We start from the raw sequence: 19,494 nt of genomic DNA, 5'->3' as shown, positions 1-19,494 counted from the left end.
GAGCCCACTAGTTGCACTGAGTGGGCTTCGTTGTCCAGCAGCATATGGGATCTTAGTTCCCTGATCAGGGATCAAACCTGCATCCCCTGTACTACAAGGTGAGTTCTTAACCACTGGACCACCAGGGAAGCCCCAGGATCATGTGCTTGTAATCTATTGTGCCAATCTTTCAAAAAAAATTAAGACATAATTGACATAAAATATTATATTAGTTTTAGGTGTAACGTGATTTATTATATGTATATATTGGAAAATGATCACTACAATGACTCTAGTTAACATCCATCACCATGCATAGTATCAAATTATTTTCTTGTGATAAGATTTTTAAGATTCATTCTCTAAGCAAGTTTCAAATATACAATGTAGTATTACTAACTATAGTCACCAGGCTGTACATTACATCCTCAGGTGTTATTTATTTGGACCACCTTCACCTATTTTTCCAAGCTTGCAAACCCTTACCTCTGGCAATTACCAATTTGTATCTGAGTTTGCTTTTTTTTCAAAATTCTATACAAGTGAGGTCATATGGAACTAGTCTCTCTATCTCATTTAGCGTAACAAGGCCATTGATTTTGTTACAAATGGCTGTATTTCCTGCATTTTTGTGGCTAAATATTCCATTGTAGACACAGACCACATTTTCTTTATCCACTGATGAATACTTAGGTTGTTTCCATGCCTCAGCTACTATGAAAATGGGATACAGATAATCATTTTGAGTTACTGTTTTTCTTCTCTTTCAGATAAATACCCAGAAATGGCATTGCTGGGTTGTATGGCACTTTTATTTTTAATTTTCCAAGGAACCTCCATATCATTTTTGACAGTGGCTCTACCAATTTAAATTCCCACCAACAGTGCACAAGGGTTCCCCCCCGCTTTTTTTACATTCTCACTAACACTTATTACTTCTTATCTGTTTGAGAATAGCCATTCTAATAGGTGTGAGGTGTTATCTCATTGTGGTTTTGACTTGCATTTCCCTGATGGTTAGTGTGACGTTCAGTTCAGTTCAGTCGCTCAGTTGTGTCCAACTCTTTGCGACCACGTGAATCACAGCAAGCCAGGCCTCCCTGTCCATCACCATCTCCCAGAGTTCACTCAAATTCATGTCCATCAAGTCGGTGATGCCATCCAGCCATCTCATCCTCTGTTGTTCCCTTTTCCTCCTGCCCCCAATCCCTCCCAGCATCAGAGTCTTTTCCAGTGAGTCAACTCTTCGCATGAGGTGGCCAAAGTACTGGAGCTTCAGCTTTAGCATCATTCCTTCCAAAGAAATCCCAGGGTCGATCTCCAGCAGAACGGACTGATTGGATCTCCTTGCAGTCCAAGGGACTCTCAAGAGTCTTTTCCAACACCACAGTTCAAAAGCATCAATTCTTCGGTGCTCAGGTTTCTTCACAGTCCAACTCTCACATCCATACATGACCACTGGAAAACCATAGCCTTGACTAGACAGACCTTTGTTGGCAAAGTAATGTCTCTGCTTTTGAATATGCCATCTAGGTTGGTCATAACTTTTCTTCCAAGGAGTAAGCATCTTTTAATTTCATGGCTGCATCACCATCTGCAGTGATTTTGGAGCCCCCCAAAATAAAGTCTGATACTGTTTCCACTGTTTCCCCATCTATTCCCCATGAAATGATGGGACCAGATGCCTTGATCTTCGTTTCCTGAATGTTGAGCTTTAAGAGAGTTCCAGAACAACATCTATTTCTGCTTTATTGACTATGCCAAAGCCTTTGACTGTGTGGATCACAATAAACTGTGGAAAATTCTGAAAGAGATGGGCATACCAGACAACCTGACCTGCCTCTTGAGAAACCTATCTGCAGGTCAGGAAGCAACAGTTAGAACTGGACATGGAACAACAGACTGGTTCCAAATAGGAAAAGGAATACATCAAGGCTGTATATTGTCACCTTGCTTATTTAACTTATATGCAGAGTACATCATGAGAAATGCTGGGCTGGAAGAAGCACAAGCTGGAATCAAGATTGCCGGGAGAAATATCAATAACCTCAGATATGCAGATGACACCACCCTTATGGCAGAAAGTGAAGAGTATGACATTAAGCACCTTTCAATGTACCTGTTGGTCATCTGTATGTCTGCTTTAAAAGTATATTCAGATTTTCCAACTATATTTAATTGGATTTTCTATTTTGCTATTGACTTGTATGCTTTCCTTATATATTTTGAATATTAACACCTTACTAGATTTGCTAATATTTTCTCCCATTCTGTAGGCTGCTTTTTGATTTTGTTTATGGTTTCTTTCGTTGTACAGAAACATTTTAGTTTGACCAGTCTCACTTGTTCATTTCTGCTTTTAATGCCCTACTTCTGGTGTTAAAACAAACAAAAATATCATTGTCAAAACTGATGACAAGGAGCTTATCCTCTGTTTTTTTCTAGGAATTTCATGGTTTTAGGTCTTACATTTAAGTCTTTAAATTGATTTCTGTTTATGTTGAAAGACAGTGATCCAATTTCATTCTTTTGCATGTGACTGTCCAGTTTTCCCACACACCCTTTATTGAAGAGACTGCCCTTTCCCTATTGTTTATTCTTGGCTCCTCTGCCATAAATCAATTGGCCATACATGCATGGGTTTATTTCTGGGCTCTCTATTCTATTCCATTCATCTATATATCTGTTTTTCTGCCAGTAGCATACTGTTTTGATTACTATAGCTTTGTAATATAGTTTGAAATCAGGACGTATGATGCCTTCAGCTTTGTTCTTTGTCAAGACTGTTTTGACTATTTGAGATTTTTTTGTGGTTCCACCTAAGTTTTAGGATTATTCTACTTCTGAGAAAAGTGCCATTGGAATTTTATTTTTATTGTACTGAATTTGTAGGATGCTTTGTGTAGTACAGACATTTAAGCAGTAATAACTCTTCAAATCCATGAGCACAGAGTATCTTTTCATTTATTTATGTCTCCTGTAAGCTCTCACCACTAGCTTACAGTTTTCAGTGTACAGGTCTTTTACTTCCTTGGCTAAATTTATTCTAAAAAGTTCTAAAAAGTTTTCTGATGGGAGTTTTTAGGGTTTTCTACATGTAATTCTGTTTGCAAACAATATTTTTTCTATATGTTATTTTCTATATTTCTATATTATACATATAGTATATATATAGCATTTTTCCATATGTAATACTATTTGCAAATAATCATTTGCAAATAGACAGTTTTACTTGTTCCTTTTCAATTGGATGCCTTTTACTTAATTTTTTTCTTGCCTACCTCATCCCATTCAAGTACTCTTGCCTGGAAAATCCCATGGACGGAGGAGCCTGGTAGGCTGCAGTCTATGGGGTCGTGAAGAGTGGGACATGACTGAGCGACCTCATTTTCACTTTTCACTTTCATGCACTGGAGAAGGAAATGGCAACCCAGTCCAGTGTTCTTGCCTGGAGAATCCCAGGGACGGCGGAGCCTGGAAGACTGCCATCTATGGGGTCGCACAGAGTCAGACACAACTGACATGACTTAGCAGCCGCAGTAGCAGCTACCTCATCTGGGTAAAACTTGACAGCATTATGTTGAACAGAAGTGGTAGGAGTGGACATCCTTGTTTTGGTTTTATTCTTGATTCCAGGGGAAAAGCTTTCAATTTTTCACCTGTTGGTTGTCACATTCACCTTTTATTATGTTGAGATATTCTTTTACCCACTTTGTAGAGTTTTTTAAATCATAAATGATGCTGAATCCCATTCTCTTTTTGAGAGTTTAATCCATTTACCTTTAAATTAATTACTGATAAAGAGTTACTTATCACTGAACAATTTATTTTCTATATGCCCTAGAGGTTTCTGTCCCTCCTTGCCTGAATTCCTGCTTTCTAGTGTGTTTAGTTAATTTTTTGGAGTGAAATGTTTATATTCTTCCTGAATTTCTTTTTGTACTTGTCTGTAGGTATTGCACTGTGGTTATCATGAGGATTACACTGAACATCCTTAAGTTATAAAACTATAATTTTATTTATATTTATAGTATTTATATATATAGTAGCTTAACTTGAATAACATAAAAAAACACTACTCCTTTACAGCCATTTCTACTCCTTCCAGATGTCACAAAATTACATCTTTATATTATATGCACAAAAAAATTAACTAACAATTCCACTAAGTGCATTAGTTTCCTAAACTGTATAGAAAAAAAAAGTATAGCTACAAAACACTGTCAAATTAATTCTAGCTTTTATAATTGCCCGTGTATTTACCTTTATTAAGATCTTTATTTCTCCATATGGCATGGAAGTACTGTCTGGTGTCCTGTAAGTTCACTTTGGAGGAGACCATTGAGTATTTCTGCAGGGTAGTTCTAGCACTCAAAAAGTCCCTCATCTTTTGTTTATTTGGGAATGTTTTTATTTCCTCCTCACTTCCGAAGGATAGCTTTGCTACATATAGGAATCCTGGTTGACATGTTCTTTTAGCACACTACATATATGAGCCCACTATCTTCTGGCCTCCAAAATGTCACTGTATGTAATGATTTGTTTGTCTTGGGCTGATTCCAATACTTGCTCTTTATATTTTGAAAGTTTGATTTTAATATGTCTTGGTATGTGTCTCATTTTGAGTTCATCTTACTTGGAGTTTGTTAAGTACCCTGGGTATTTATATTCACATCATTCATGAAATTTGGTAAGTTTTCAACCATTATTTCTTCAAATATTTTATCTTGCTTCTGTTTTCTCCCTCCAGGACATCCACAATACATATGGTTGTTCTGCTCGATGGTATCCCAAAGGCCGCTTAGAGCTCTTTCCTCTTCAATCTTTATCTTTTTCCTCAGGCTTGATAATTTATATTGTCCTATGGGCTGCAATGGTAGCTCAGCTGGTAAAGAATCCTCCTACAATCCAGGAGACCCCAGTTTAATTCCTGGGTTGGGACAATCCACTGGAGAAGGGGCAGGCTACCTATTCCAGTATTCTTGGGCTTCCCTGGTGGCTCAGCGGGTAAAGAATTTGCCTGCAGTGTGGGAGACCTGGGTTCGATCCCAGGGTTGGAAGATCCCTGGAGAAGGGAACGGCTACCCTCTTCAGTATTCTGGCCTAGAGAATTTCATGGACTGCACAGTCCATGGGGTTGCAAAGATCTAGACATGACTGAGTGATTTTCACTTTGAGTGATTTTCATCTTTGAGTTCACTGATTCTTTCTCTTGCCTGTCCAAACCTGCCTCTGAATCCATCTAGTAAATTTTTCATTTCAATTATTGTACATCTTCAGTTCCAGAATTCCTTTCTGGTTTCTTTTTAGGTTTTCTATCTCTTTATTGATATTTCCATTTTTTTCATATCAGTTTCATGACTTTCTCATGAAAGACTTTTTCATGACAATTTCCTTTAGTTCTTTGAGCATCATCAGAGCAATTATTTAAAAGTTTTGTCTTATGTGTCTGCCATTAGCCCATTTTAGGGACAGATTCTACTGAATTACTATTATTTTTTCTCTGAATGGGCCATATTTTCTAATGTCTTTATATTCCTTGTGATTTTTCTGAACATTGGACATCTGAATCGAGTAATGTGGTAACTTGGGAATTAGATTTTCCCCTTTCTTATTTGCTGTTTTTTGTTATTATTATTTTCCTGTTTCAAGGATCAGCCTCAAGTATAAACCTAGTGTCTTATGTCTTTTCTGATCCTTCCCTTGGATATGTGACTGATTATATTCCCCAACATATGTAATTGTTTTGGCATGTGTTAAGTCTTTAATTTCTGTCCTAAAAGACGAAAAATGAAAAATGAAGGTGGGCAAAAGAGGGGAAAGTCACTATAGCTGGAGGGAGAGGAACTTGCAACAGTGGGAGGTACAACAGTGGCTGCCTGCATCTTTGTATGCACCTCTGTGATCAGAATCAGCAATCAGAGTACAGATATTCAGTATTTGGAGAAAGGGGCCCCTTTTATCCACCCTAGCATCTGCAAGCTGTATGCAAGCTATTTCAGGAGTACTTACACAGCTGCCTGCCTGGGGGTAGGGATGAGTAGCTACTACTGAGTTAAGAGTTCGAATTGATTGAAATGAACCACAAGTGACCATCTAAGACATCTCCTGGATGTTACAAGCCTTCAACAGACTACAGACTTCCAAACAGTTTTATCAGACAGATTCTGGTAGTGCAATTGTCTAAAGGGAGATAGATTCTTGTTGCTTCCTACTCTCTCATTTTCTTAGAATCCTCCCCTATCATGTTATCTTTTCTGAATTATTCTTTTTTTTAAATTTTATTTTTTAAATACCATGGACAGAGAAGCCTGGCGGGCTACAGTCCATTGGGTTGCAAAGGCGTTGGACACAACTTAGCAACTAAACAACAATAGCAACAACAACACACTCTACAGACAGAGTGTGGCCCATTTCAAAAGGTGAGATTATTTTTTAGATGCATTTTTTAAATTCTAAATTAGATTCTAACCTATCTCACTTATTTGTACTTATCATTGTGACAGATCCAGTGAGGATGTGATAAACATGCTAAATGCATGGATATAAGAACCATGTATATAGTAAGCAGTCAATAAATAGGGGGTATTATCATATATGTACACACACACATGCACACACATAAATAAATATTACATTCTTTTGGGAGTAGTTAGGTTGAAGTGTGAAGAAATAATACGAGCTTACTCTCTACCTGGGAGGATCTGTCATAGCAGAATTGCCTGAGCTGCTTTGTATAAGCTGATTATTAAGATCAATCTCAGGATGTCCTCAATACTTTCTGCTCTGCTGGGTTCACCTTCCCTTGTTTTCTTACCACTTCTGCATTTCACAATTTGGGTCACAGCTGTGATTGATGAATCGGGCTTCATTTCCCATACGGTAACTGTCAATCACCATCCCACTATCCAAGTTCAGACAGTAGTGGTCACTGTGATTATGATACTGCTCAATCATCCTGTTCCTAAAAAGGAGAGAAATGATTAAAACCCAGTTAATGATTAAGTTGAAAGTAAACTTCAAATATTTCATTTTCCATTCTAATCTGGTACCTCTGTCATTTTCCTGGAGTATGATTTACCACTGTACCTGAACTCCTGCTCGCTGACAACCTCTCCTAGGTATTCAATGATGAACTGCCCAGCTTTTAGGGGTTCTTTGGTTCTGATTCCCCAACCTTTTTCTTCAGCTCGAAATCGTTCTAGACATTGTACCCACTCATGCCGCTGTATCCTCTGGTTACAGCACTGCTCACCACAGGGGCAAGTGTTGGGGGAACACTCAGCAAAGATCATTCTAGAAAGAAAAGTAATAATTATATGTCAATTAACACTACATATCATCTATATGAACCCATTTTTTAAAATAGGAATTTAAAAAATGAATTCAAAGGGACTTCTCTACTGGTCTAGAGACTAACACTCTGTGCTCCCAATGAAGGGGGCCTGGGATTGATCCCTGGTCGGGGAACTAGATCCCACATGCTGCAAATGAGTTTTCTCATGGTGCAACTAAAAAGATTCCACATCCTGCAACTTAGATCCTATGCGCTACAACTAAAAGATCCCATATGCTGCAACTAAGACCCAGTGTAGCCAAAAAAAAAATGCATAAAATTAATTTTTATTTTAATAAGGTTAGATTGGTTAACAAAGTTATTAACAAGGTAATCATGTCTAAATTCAAAAGTTAATAATACTGAAAATATCTAAGTCAAGTTGCAAACACTGATGCTTCTTGTAAATTATAAGTTAATTATCCACTCAGCATCCTGGGCAAACACTAACATATTTATTTTTATACTAAGATTATACGAGGGATTCCATGGTGGCTCAGTGGTAAAGAATCCTGCCAATTCAGGAAACTCTGGTTCATCTCTGGGTTGGGAAGGACCCAACCCCTGGAGAAGGAAAGGGAAACCTACTCCAGTATTCTTACCTGGGAAATCCCATGGACAGATGAGCCTGGTGGCCTACAGTCCATGGGATCACAAAAGAGTCAGACACAACTAAGCAATTAAACAACAACAACTTCCTGAACTATCAAAAGAAAGAAAGGAAATAAGCAATGAGGCAACTATATTAATTTCATAGACAATAAATAAAATATCATACAAAAAAGCACAGAAATGTTAGCATCTAAAGAGATGCACATTTAAAAAGCTTTAAGGACATATGATACTCTCAAAAAGTAAACCAATGAAATACTAAAGCACGAGAAATAAAGTTAGATGTCAGTAACTAAAGGAGGTGGAATTAAGGGGAAATAAATATATATTGGTGGTGATACCAAAAATTAACTAAGTATTTTATGAGAGCTATTAGAAAGTATAGAGTAAGAATTACATATATATATGTATAAATATATATGTATGTTACACAGTTTCATAGTAGTATAATTTTTAATAGCAAAATATTAAAAGTAACTTGAATAATGAACAACAGAAGAATGGCAAGCTGTGACATCAATCTGAAAAGGATGAGCTTATGGATTACAATGATACATAAAAGCACATATATAAACTACTTGAGAGTGAAAATAATTTGCATAAAACATCGACTACCTAAATCACCAAGCTACTACTACTACTAGGTACAATTCTATGTATGTACAATGACAAGATGAAAAATTACAGTGATGTAGGTAAGGTAGAATTTCCCAACTGGCACATTAAAGTGAAAACACTGATTCCCTCAGCCCACAGGACAGCTGACTAGAGATCAAAATTAGAGAAGCAGCTATCTGTCTAGGAAAGCTATCTAGAACAAGGAACAGTGATGGAAAGTTCATTAATTCTCCTTTGCTACCTATCTGCTTAGGTTAATAGAGATAGAATCCTTTATCTCAATTAGACATTTTCATTTTGAAATCTCAATCTCACTAAGAACTCACACTTCCTATCTCTGACAACAGCCTTACTATCTCTCATTAGCATCACTGACTCTATCATCATGTGTTTTAACATATCTTCTATATCCTAATGTCTATCAACTTAGTTTCCCCCCAAATGTATCATGACCTTCTACTAGTATTATTTTTATTAGAGAGGTTAAAGAACTTTCCTTAGGTCTCATAGCAGTAAGAGGATTTAAACCTGAGTACATAAGACTCTAGATGACGTTGCTTCCTATTACTCTATTTAGCCCATGTTTTGGGCTAAATATGTCCCCTCAAAATTCAGTTGAAGCCCTAGCCTTCAGTGTGATGCTATTTGGAAGTAGGGGCTTTGGGAGGTGAATAGGTTTTATTAGCTGATGAAGGTGGGAACCTTGTAATGGAATTGTTGTTGTTTAATCTCTCAGTCCTGTCTGACTCTTTTGCAACCCCATAGCCCATCAGGCTCCTCTGTTCATGGGATTTTCCAGGCAAGAATACTGGCTGCTGCTGCGAAGTTGCTTTAGTCGTGTCCGACTCTGTGCGACCCCACAGACAGCAGCCCACCAGGCTCCTTCGTCCCTGGGATTCTCCAGGCAAGAACACTGGAGTGGATTGCCGTTGCCTTTTTCAGGGGATCTACTGGGGCTTCCCTGGTGGCTCAGAGGTTAAAGCGTCTGCCTGCAATGAAAGAGACCTGGGTTCGACCCCTGGGTTGGGAAGATCCCCTGGAGAAGGAAATGGCAACCCACTCCAGTATTCTTGCCTGGAGAATCCCATGGACGGAGGAGCCTGGTGGGCTACAGTCCACGGGGTTGCAAAGAGTCGGACACGACTGAGCAAATTCACTTCACCTGACCAAGGGATCAAATTCGCCTCTCCTGTAGCTCCTGAATTGACAGGTGGATTCTTTACCACCAGGCCACCAGAGAAGCCCTCATAATTGGATTAGTGGCCTTCTAAGAAGAGGAAGAGAGAGAAGTATCTTTCTACCATGAGCATGCACTGAGGAGAGGCCATGTGAGTATTCAGGGAGAAGGCAGCTGTCTATAAGCTAGGAAGTGGGTCCTCACCAGAAACTGTCTGCTGACAATTTCACCATGGACTTCCCAGCCTCCAGAATTGTGAGAAATATATTTCTATTATTTAAATCTATGATAGTTTGTTATAGCAGTCCAAGCAGACCGAGACAGTCTATCAGTTAAGTTTCATATATCATTTTTGATTTCTTGAGAGAAAATCAAAGAGTCTACTTAACCTTTTCCTTTAAATGAAGTCTTTTTTTTCCTGGCCACACCATGTGGCTTGTGGAATCTTAGTTCCCCAACTAGGGATTGAACTCAGGCCCTTGACAGTGAAAACACAGAGTTTTAAACACTGGACCACCAGGGAATTCCCCTAAATGAAGTGTCTTACAGATCTTAAAGCCTGTGCTTATAGAATTAGTTTAGTACAGTACCTATTGAGGCAGTCATCCACACAGCCCTTTTTGGTGTCATCATCTGGCTTCTTACAGTTACAAGTGGTAGCCTCATAACCAGAAAGGGGTTTGACATCAACGTAGACATCTTGAGAGAAGACAGCAAAGAATAGTTTGTGAACATAAAGAGTAATTTTTAAGTGCCAGGCTGAGAACACTGATGGTATGGAGGCAGAAAAAACAGCTCCCATTTTACTCACTTGAACGAATTTTTTTATATAGTGGGACATCTGGTTTCTTGTACAGCTAGAAGAAAAAAACAGAAAAACCCGATATAGCATTCAACTTCAAATGCCAGAAAACAGTATAAATCACTAAAAATAAAGAAATTATCCATGTACTCTGCCCATATGGAAACACTTACTTTCTGGGTTGGATACATTTGAGGTGTGATCACTTTTTACACTGGAATAAAAGGTGACTTACCAGATCAGGGTAAAAGGACTATATTCAACAGAAGCAATCATAAGTAGATTAAAGAAAATGCATTTTTTGTTAGATGTTTCTTCAGCAAGTTATTGGACAGATTTAAATGATTATCACACTGCAGATTAAAGCTATTCATTTGGATAAATTAAGATTTTATTTCCCTCTATGAAAAGAAAGGAAAACTTGCACAGGGCTTGTTCAGATGGGTAGGATAGGTATATGATATAAGAAAGATAAGTATCCCGGCTTTTTCAGGGTGAGTGTTGTAGGAAAACACGTTTTACATTTTAATTAAGGCAATTAATTTAGTGAACAAAGGGGAGATGGCAGGCAGGATAATGGTGTTCTCATATTGCAATAAAGAATGCATTAGGAAAAAAAATGTATTAGTCAGTCTGTGAGTGTTTTACTATAGAAGACAGTACCAAAAAACAAACAAAGAAACAAACAGGAGCTTGGTTTAAGCTGTTTAAGCTAGAGTGTATTAATCTATAAGAATAATCCCACCATCACTTTTCAGTGGGTACAGTGAGTCAAAACACTATCTCCTTTATTGTTATGACTCTGAGACAAATATCTAACATACTGACCCTCTTAAAATTCAGGAGAGACCATCAAAGAAGAGAACGCAGATGGGAATGTTCACTGCTTTTGGCTTTCCAAGATTAAACTTTGGTGGAATTTTGGCAAAATTCAGAAGCCTATTTACCTCATTTGCATGACTATTTCTATTTCCCAATGGTAGTTCCCAATATGGATTCTGGGGGCTTTTGCTAAATATAAAAATTACTGGGGGCAACTTTTCAATTAGGTAAGCAAGAGAGAAAAGCAGCACCTTTCCAGTTTTAGTTCCCAATATATTTAAAAGTACAAGAGTATTAAATATTTTCCGTTTCCTTTGGTAAAAGACTCTCTTTTGTATGTGAAAAATAAATTCCAAACTGATGGGAAGGAGCCAACAAAAATAAAGCCTGAAATTTCTTAATGCTGCTGGCAGTACATCTAAATTCTCTTGAGACCTGCATCAAACAGGATTCTTACAGAACAGAATCTTTGCTACCAAAATAAAAGTCCAGAATAATAACTGAAGGTTTCCTAAGGAAGCAGGAACTTACTGCTATTTTGAAGTTATGAGTAAAGGCAAATAGGTCATATTAAATATGGATGCAAATTCATTTTTCTTAGTCTCTGACCTTCACAGGGACACTTCTCTGTATTTCCTAAGATGAGAGCATAACAAGGAGGCAGAGAAAAAGACTTGCATCTCCCTCTCCCCCATTGAGCATTTAAGAATGAAATATCTGGGGAGGGAGGTGGGAGGAGGGTTCAGGATGGGGAACACATGTACACCCATGGCGGATTCATGTCAACGTATGGCAAAACCAATACGATACTGTAAGGTAAAAATAACTAAACAAATAAAACTGAAAAAAAAAAGAAGAATGAAATATGGTAAGATAAATTCATACCTGATTATGTTTCCACTGCCAAAGAATGTCATAGGGAAGCTGAAAATCAATTCTCTTTTGCCTTAGATATTTTCCTGAAATAAAACAATACTATTCATTTCAATATTTATTTACACAAAGGGTCAAACAGCTACAAGCTTTAACATGCAGAGTAAAAAAAATAAACACTTCATGTTAAATTTTATGAATTTTCCATCACCAATTTTTAATTTTTGCTATTCTTTTCCACTGTGCTCCATGGGGTATATGCTAAAGATGTTTTAATTTTAGCTTATATAAAACAACTAGTATAGCAAACTTACTGCAAAGTAAGTCATCATTATGAAGCACACTAAATACTAAGAATTGGTCAATCATTAAAGTCACTAACCAGAGCATCTATTATCTTTCCTCCATTATTGTACATAATTTAAGGCTAACTACAAAAGAAGTATAGAATTTTTCCAAAATAGGAAACTCTGAATTTAAATAATTCAAGAGTATTTACATGTAAATTTATGATCTGTTAACATTTTTCTTCCTACCTATTGAAATACTACTACTTTTTCTAGCCAGTTTCAAAGCCCCTTTCTACCATAAAGAGGCACCCTGCCCCACAATTTCTTTACTCTATATGATCTTTTTGTTCATGAAGCACTATGATGCTCGACTCACTTCTCTCAGGATTTAGACATTTCCTTGTTATCTGGATGTGTTTTATCATGGTCCCCAGACCAGCAGTTCTCAAAGTGTGCTCTGCTTACCCCATGGAATCCGAGAGGTCAAAACTATTTTGGTAACACAACTAAGATATTATATGCATTTTCATTATGCTGACATTTGTACTAATGGGGTAAAAGGAATAGTGGGTAAAGCTGTAGTTTTAGTATGGATCAAGGCATGTGGCACAAATCTCTATTAGAATGAAACCAGTAGAAATGAACTATATGGCATTATCTAAGAATGCTCTTGATAAAGTAGTAAAAATATTAAATATTGACCCACAAACCAAAATCTTTATTCTGCATGACACAATGCAAGTATGCATAAAGCACTTCTGCTATATACTAAGGTATGATGGTTATCTTAAGGAAATGCACTTGTACAAATATTTGAATGGTGGGCTGAACTACTTGGCTTTTTTCATAGAACGACATGTTAAAAGAACTGACAGACAATGGTTATTCTAATCTAGGAATGAAAATAAATCCAGTGAACTTGTTACTTCAAGAACTCCAACTGAAAATATGTTTCCAATGATAAAATTTTAGATTGAATTAACGCTGAAATTTTGCAAAACTCATGTCTACTAATTATCATGAGATTCTGTTTTCTAATACTTAAGTTTTTCTCATGAAATAAGTGGCAAATCACAAATACGAATTGTTAGGGATACATACAGGAAATGGAAGAGCAATATGATTCAGTGAATTAATATTTTCCAATGTCTAATGCATGAAGTGATAAAATCATACATGGGTAAAAATCTGTTTAACTTAGAAGAGAGGCAACAATACAAAAAATCCATTGATTTCATACTCCAGCATTAGAATGTTAAGGAACATTTAAAATTTTTGCTATAATATCAAAGAATATCTACAATTATGTGAAATTATTAAATCTTCCTCTCTTTGACAACTTTTTACCCATGTGAGGTCAGATTTCTTCATATATTTAAACCATAATAACATCACAACAAACAGAATGCAAAAACAGATTAGAAAATCCAACTGTCCTATATTAGTCAGACATCAAGGAGATTTGCAAAAATGTAAAATAAAGTCACTTTTCTCATTAAAAATTTTTTGGGAAAGTTACTACCACATTCAGACTAAGACGAAAACGTAATAAACTTGCCCTCAAAAAAATAGGGGGGAGTTATCTGGAATCAAGATTGCTGGGAGAAATATCAATAACCTCAGATATGCAGATGACACCACCCTTACGGCAGAAAGTGAAGAAGAATTAAAGAGCCTCTTGATAAAAGTAAAAGAGGAGAGTGAAAAAGTTGGCTTAAAGCTCAACATTCAGAAAACAAAGATCATAGCATCTGGTCCAATCACTGCATGGAAATAGACGGGGAAACAGTGGAAACAGTGACTGACTTTATTTTTTTGGGCTCCAAAATCACTGCAGAATGGTGATTATAGCCATGAAATTAAAAGATGCTTACTCCTTGGAAGGAAAGTTATGACCAACCGAGACAGCATATTAAAAAGCAGAGACTTTACTTTGTCAACAAAGGTCCATCTAGTCAAGGCTATGGTTTTTCCAGTAGTCATGTATGGATGTGAGAGTTGGACCATAAAGAAAGCTGAGCACCGAAGAATTGATGCTTTTGAACTGTGGTGTTGGAAAAGACTCTTCAGAGCCCCTTGGACTGCGAGGAGATCCAACCAGTCCATCCTAAAGGAGATCAGTCCTTGGTGTTCATTGGAAGGACTGATGTTGAAACTGAAAGTCCAATACTTTGGCCACCTGATGTGAAGAGCTGACTCATTTGAAAAGACCTTGATGCTGGGAAAGATTGAGGGCAGGAGGAGAAGGGGACAACAGAGATGAGATGGTTGGATGGCAATACTGACTCAATGGACATGGGTTTGGGTGCACTCCAGGAGTTGGTATGGACAGGGAGGCCTGGTGTGCTGTGGTTCATGGGGTCGCAAAGAGTCGGACATGACTGAGCCACTGAACTGAACTGCTTTTCCATAAAAATGTTATTTGTTAACATGTAATGCAGTGAGTTTATTCATTTGATAAATCTGATGACAGAGCAATATGGATTATAGTTATATCTAAGTGAAATAACTTATGGAGGTTAATATAACAAGCTGTTGTCTGATGTTACAGTTGGTAGAAGACTGGAGTCCATCTCTTGACAGGGAACCAAAGCTGAATGTGTAACTACAAAGTCTGTAATGAAGAAGAACAACAAGGAAGTAAACTTTGGTATATTTAAATAATGAATGTACAGCTGTTAAATGAAGTGAGGTATATATTTACTCACGTTTAAACTTATTTTCCAAGTTGCAGAATAATATTAGAGCAAGGGCTGACTTAAAAAAAAAAAATCCATTAAATGGCTAAATATGGTGGGGACTGTCTAGGAAAGGGCACAAAGGAGCTTTCTGGAATGATGATAATGTTCTTGAGAAAGGTCTGGATTATAGAGGAGTATGAAAAAACTTAAAAATTAAGCAAAAGTACATTTAAGATTTGTGGACTTTATCGAGGGTAAATTCAAATCAAAAGAAAAACCCTATAAACAAATACTGAGATCTTGATTCTGACATTATGATGAAATATTTAGCTAGAAGTGTATCAATCTCTGCAGTTTACTTTGCAGTGCATCCAAAAACATGATGGAACAACAGATGGATAAATACATGATAAATCAGGCATATATCAATGACAAAACCTAGGTGATGGGATATTTTGTGTTCAGTTTCTTCAAATTTCTGTATGCTGAAAAATTTGGTAACAAAGTATCAGGAAAAAATAGCTCTCTCTCTATATATATATGAAAGAGTTTGAAAGGGTATATGCTAAACTAGTATGTTTCTGGGAAGGGGAACTTTATCTTTCAATTCACATCTTTCTACATTAGGAATTTTTATGAGTATGTACTGTTTCTAACAACAATCAAATAAATGTAATTTTTTAGCAAGTCAAAATTGGCTCTCAGAAGACAGGACAAATCCCTTGATGTAAAGGGTTAACTCTTTTCTTAGTGTGTTTTCTGTAGAGAAGAGGTTGTAAAAGTATGAAGGAGTAGAGTGTAAGTTCTGAACATTTAAAAATAATACTTTTCTCTTTCTAGAAAGAAAGGCATCCATTATTCACGTCAGCTTTTTGTTTTGGCCACATAGCACGCGGGGGTCTTAGTTCCCCAATGAGGGATCAAACCCATGCCCTCTACAGTGGAAGCATAGGGTCTTAACAGCCAGGGAAGTCCCATACTTCAACTAACTTTAAAAACACAATTTTCCCCACTATCCAACATTTTGAGGTTTCCTAGAAACAGCTCCACAGATGTTATATGTCGCCTTTCTTGGTATTATTTGTATTTCTCTTTGATCCCTGGGTTGGAAAGATCCCTTGGAGAAGGGAAAGGCTATCCACTCCAGTATTCCGGCCTACAGAATTCCATGGACTGTATAGTCCATGGGGTTGCAAGGAGTCAGACACGACTGAGTGACTTTCACCTTCACTATTCTCTAATCCATATACTAAGAGTTAGGAAAAAAATGATGAGACAGTCTTTCCTTTCCTCTAATATGTCTGAAACCAGAGCCAAGTAATTCATTTTTAATATGTGAGACTCACCTAAAAAGATCCTTGTCAAATTCTGCTGGAGATGATACCTTAGAAGAAGGTATTCAGGAGTTCCTCATTTGGAAAAAACACTGTTTTAGCTAATCCTTGTTTTTAAAATGGAAAAAAAAAATCACTTTCACCTGAAAATTAGATGAAATCATATCTTTTGTGGATTTTTCTTATTGTATACTGGAACCTTGAGATCTCAAATCCTGCCACTGACTATTAGGAAAGAAGCAAAGAAATCCTTTACTTTTTCCCTTTGAAATAAAACTCATTTTGTGGGCCAAAAAAGTCATTTCAAGTAAGAGACGACAGGAGATTGTGTTGACCTTGAAATCTAAAAGGGAAAGGTCCATGATGATTTCGTTTATAAAACCAATTCTAATATGAAAAGGATATGAACAATAGGAGGAAGAATATTTCACAAAAGCATTCTATTGTTAATCAAGTAGCTAAGCAAATGAGGAAACCAAAGGAGAGGGAGCTATTAAATAAAAAGGAGAGAGGTAATAACGGCTCTACCTCTTTTCAAGATACCTTAAAGTCTGACAAAAACTTGGCCTTTTTTGTCCCCTAAATCAGGTGACTGACCTTCAGAAAAAGTTCAGGTCATTTATATATAATCTGAGTATCGGGTTATAATACCGCTCTATAAATAGATTAGAATTATTCATTTTTCCTTTGTTATTCTATGAAAATGGTCCCAATACCATCCAAAGAAAAGTTGCAGTGGTAGTGTTTGAGTGAAATGTGTGCCATCAAAGGGGTTATAAACAATGATAAAAGATACAGGATGAAACTGTTTAAATTTCACTAAGCAAAATATGATTAAGGATTCAAGTTTTTGGTTTTATCAGCCTGAGGAAAAACAGGTGAGATTCAGAAAGACAGCAATATTGTGATTTCTATCTCCCCTTTGGAAGAATGTCAGCTCCACAGAGGCAAGGATCTTTACTATTTTGTTTGTTGATGTATCACAAGCATCTAGAAAACTGCCTCGTCAAAGAGCAGGTCTTAAATTTTTGAATGAAATGAAAAGATATATTCCATGGCCTAAGTTTTGAGGTCCTCCACTAATTGTTTGCTTTTAAGGGAGGGATTGGGGGCAGGAGGAAAAGGGGACGACAGAGGATGAGATGGCTGGATGGCATCACCAACTCGATGGACGTGAGTTTGAGTGAACTCCGGGAGATGGTGATGGACAGGGAGGCCTGGTGTGCTGTGATTCATGGGGTCGCAATGAGTTGGACACGACTGAGCAACTGAACTGAACTGAAGGAATATCTACTAAGCAATATTATAACCTTTCCTCAGTTTCCTGAATTCTCTTCTTCCTAAACACAATCTCTTTTTTTTTTTGGCTTGGTTCATTAATTAATATTCCTCCAGTTTCACTTGAGATATAATTGAGATATATCACTGTAAAAGTTTAAGGTGTATAGCATAATGGTTTGAGATACGTTATGTTGTGAAATGACTACAGCTATACGTTTAGTTAGCATCATCATCTCTTACAAAGACAATAACCAGAGAAAGAATAAAAAAAAAGGAAAACATTTTTTCCTTGCAATGAGAACTCAGCATTTACTCTCTTAATTTCATATATACAGCAGTGTTAACTATAGTTATCATGTTGTTGATTATATCCCTAGTTCTTACTCATCTTGTAGCTAGGAGTTTGTACCTTCTGACCACTTACTCCTGCTCCTCTTCCCACGACCCTTCAACTCTGGTAACCACACATAATGCGATCCCCTTTTCTATCACACACACACACAAATACTTTTAGATTCCACATATATGTGAGATCATACAGTATCTGTCTGACTTATTTCACTTAGCACAATGCCCTCAAGGTCCACCATGTTGTTGCAAACTGCAAGATTTCCTCATTTTTATGGCTGAATAATATTCCACTGTATTTATGTGTGCACATGCGTGTATTATAGTATGATATACATACAACAACTCTTTTATCCATTCCTGCTTTGATGGACACTTAGGCTGTTTTCATATCTTGGCTGCTGTAAATAACGTTGCTATGAACATGTGTGTGCATGCATCTTTCTGAGTTACTGTTTTCATTTTCTTTGGATATATTCCCAGACATGAAATTGCTGGATTACATGGTAGTTCTATTTTTTTTTTTTTTTTTGCACTACTTGGGAGGTAGGCTCTTAGTTCCCTGACAGGGATGGGACCTGTGTCCCCTGCAGTGGAAGCATGGATTTTTAACCAATGGATTGTCAGGAAAGTCTTTCAATTCAAAAGAAGAAGGAAAGAAAGCCTATTGTAAATGCCCATATTTTTGCTGACTGGATTCTTTCTGCCTTACTGATGGGCCAAGGTTGTTTCTTTCTTTCCGTTTAGAGAACCTCCTTTATTCATAGGGTAAGTTTGCTGGCAACAAACTCTCTTAATTAACCTTCACCTAAGAAGCCTTTGCTTCTCTCAATTCTTGGAGGGATATTTTCAGTGGGTATAGGATTTTGGTTTGACAGTTTTTCTTTTGGTACTTGAAAAATGTGCCATTTACATGAATTCAGATGAGAAATCTACTGTCATTTGATCTGATTTACACCTATGTATACAGAGTCATTTCTCTCATTATTTTAAAACTGTTTTGTCTTTAGCATGCTGAAGTTTGATAAACTTTGTCTTAACCTGGATTTCTTTTGCATATATTCTGTTTGGGGTTTGCTCATCTTCTTGAATCAGAAGGTTTATGTCTTTTGCCAAATTTGGGGAGCTTTCAAGCCCTTTATTTACTCAAGCACTTTTTCAACTCTATCTTCTTTCTTATCTCCTCCCAGGACACCAAGAATATAAATATAAGCTCTTTTGTTATGGTCCCACAGCCTATCTCTCCTAATGTCTATTTTTTCTTTTGTTCATACTGGGTAATATTACATCATCTAGTTCACTGACTGTCCCCTGTGTATCTTTCATTTTGTTGCTGAATCT

General features: G+C 36.9%; 1 protein-coding gene across 6 annotated transcripts in view; it reads right to left on the bottom strand.

The window, feature by feature from the left end:
- Positions 1–19,494, bottom strand: part of ASH1L (ASH1 like histone lysine methyltransferase) — a 208,062-nt gene that overhangs the window by 33,172 nt on the left and 155,396 nt on the right. For 5 of the 6 annotated variants that reach the window (XM_040230325.1, XM_040230324.1, XM_040230328.1 and 2 more), the window contains 5 exons: positions 12,232–12,305; positions 10,534–10,579; positions 10,313–10,421; positions 7,069–7,275; positions 6,797–6,943 (listed from right to left, as the gene is read on the bottom strand). In XM_040230325.1, the coding sequence (XP_040086259.1) occupies positions 6,797–6,943; positions 7,069–7,275; positions 10,313–10,421; positions 10,534–10,579; positions 12,232–12,305 (583 nt within the window). Of the gene's footprint in view, positions 1–6,796; positions 6,944–7,068; positions 7,276–10,312; positions 10,422–10,533; positions 12,306–19,494 lie in introns of all 6 variants that reach the window. The other variant, XM_040230330.1, reaches the window with a different exon arrangement.

The sequence above is a fragment of the Oryx dammah genome, unplaced genomic scaffold (genome assembly GCF_014754425.2).
Source record: "Oryx dammah isolate SB20612 unplaced genomic scaffold, SCBI_Odam_1.1 HiC_scaffold_28, whole genome shotgun sequence".
Lineage (NCBI taxonomy): Eukaryota > Metazoa > Chordata > Mammalia > Artiodactyla > Bovidae > Oryx > Oryx dammah.
Note: the sequence above shows the minus strand (reverse complement) of the source record. Positions and strands in the feature narration are given on the sequence as shown.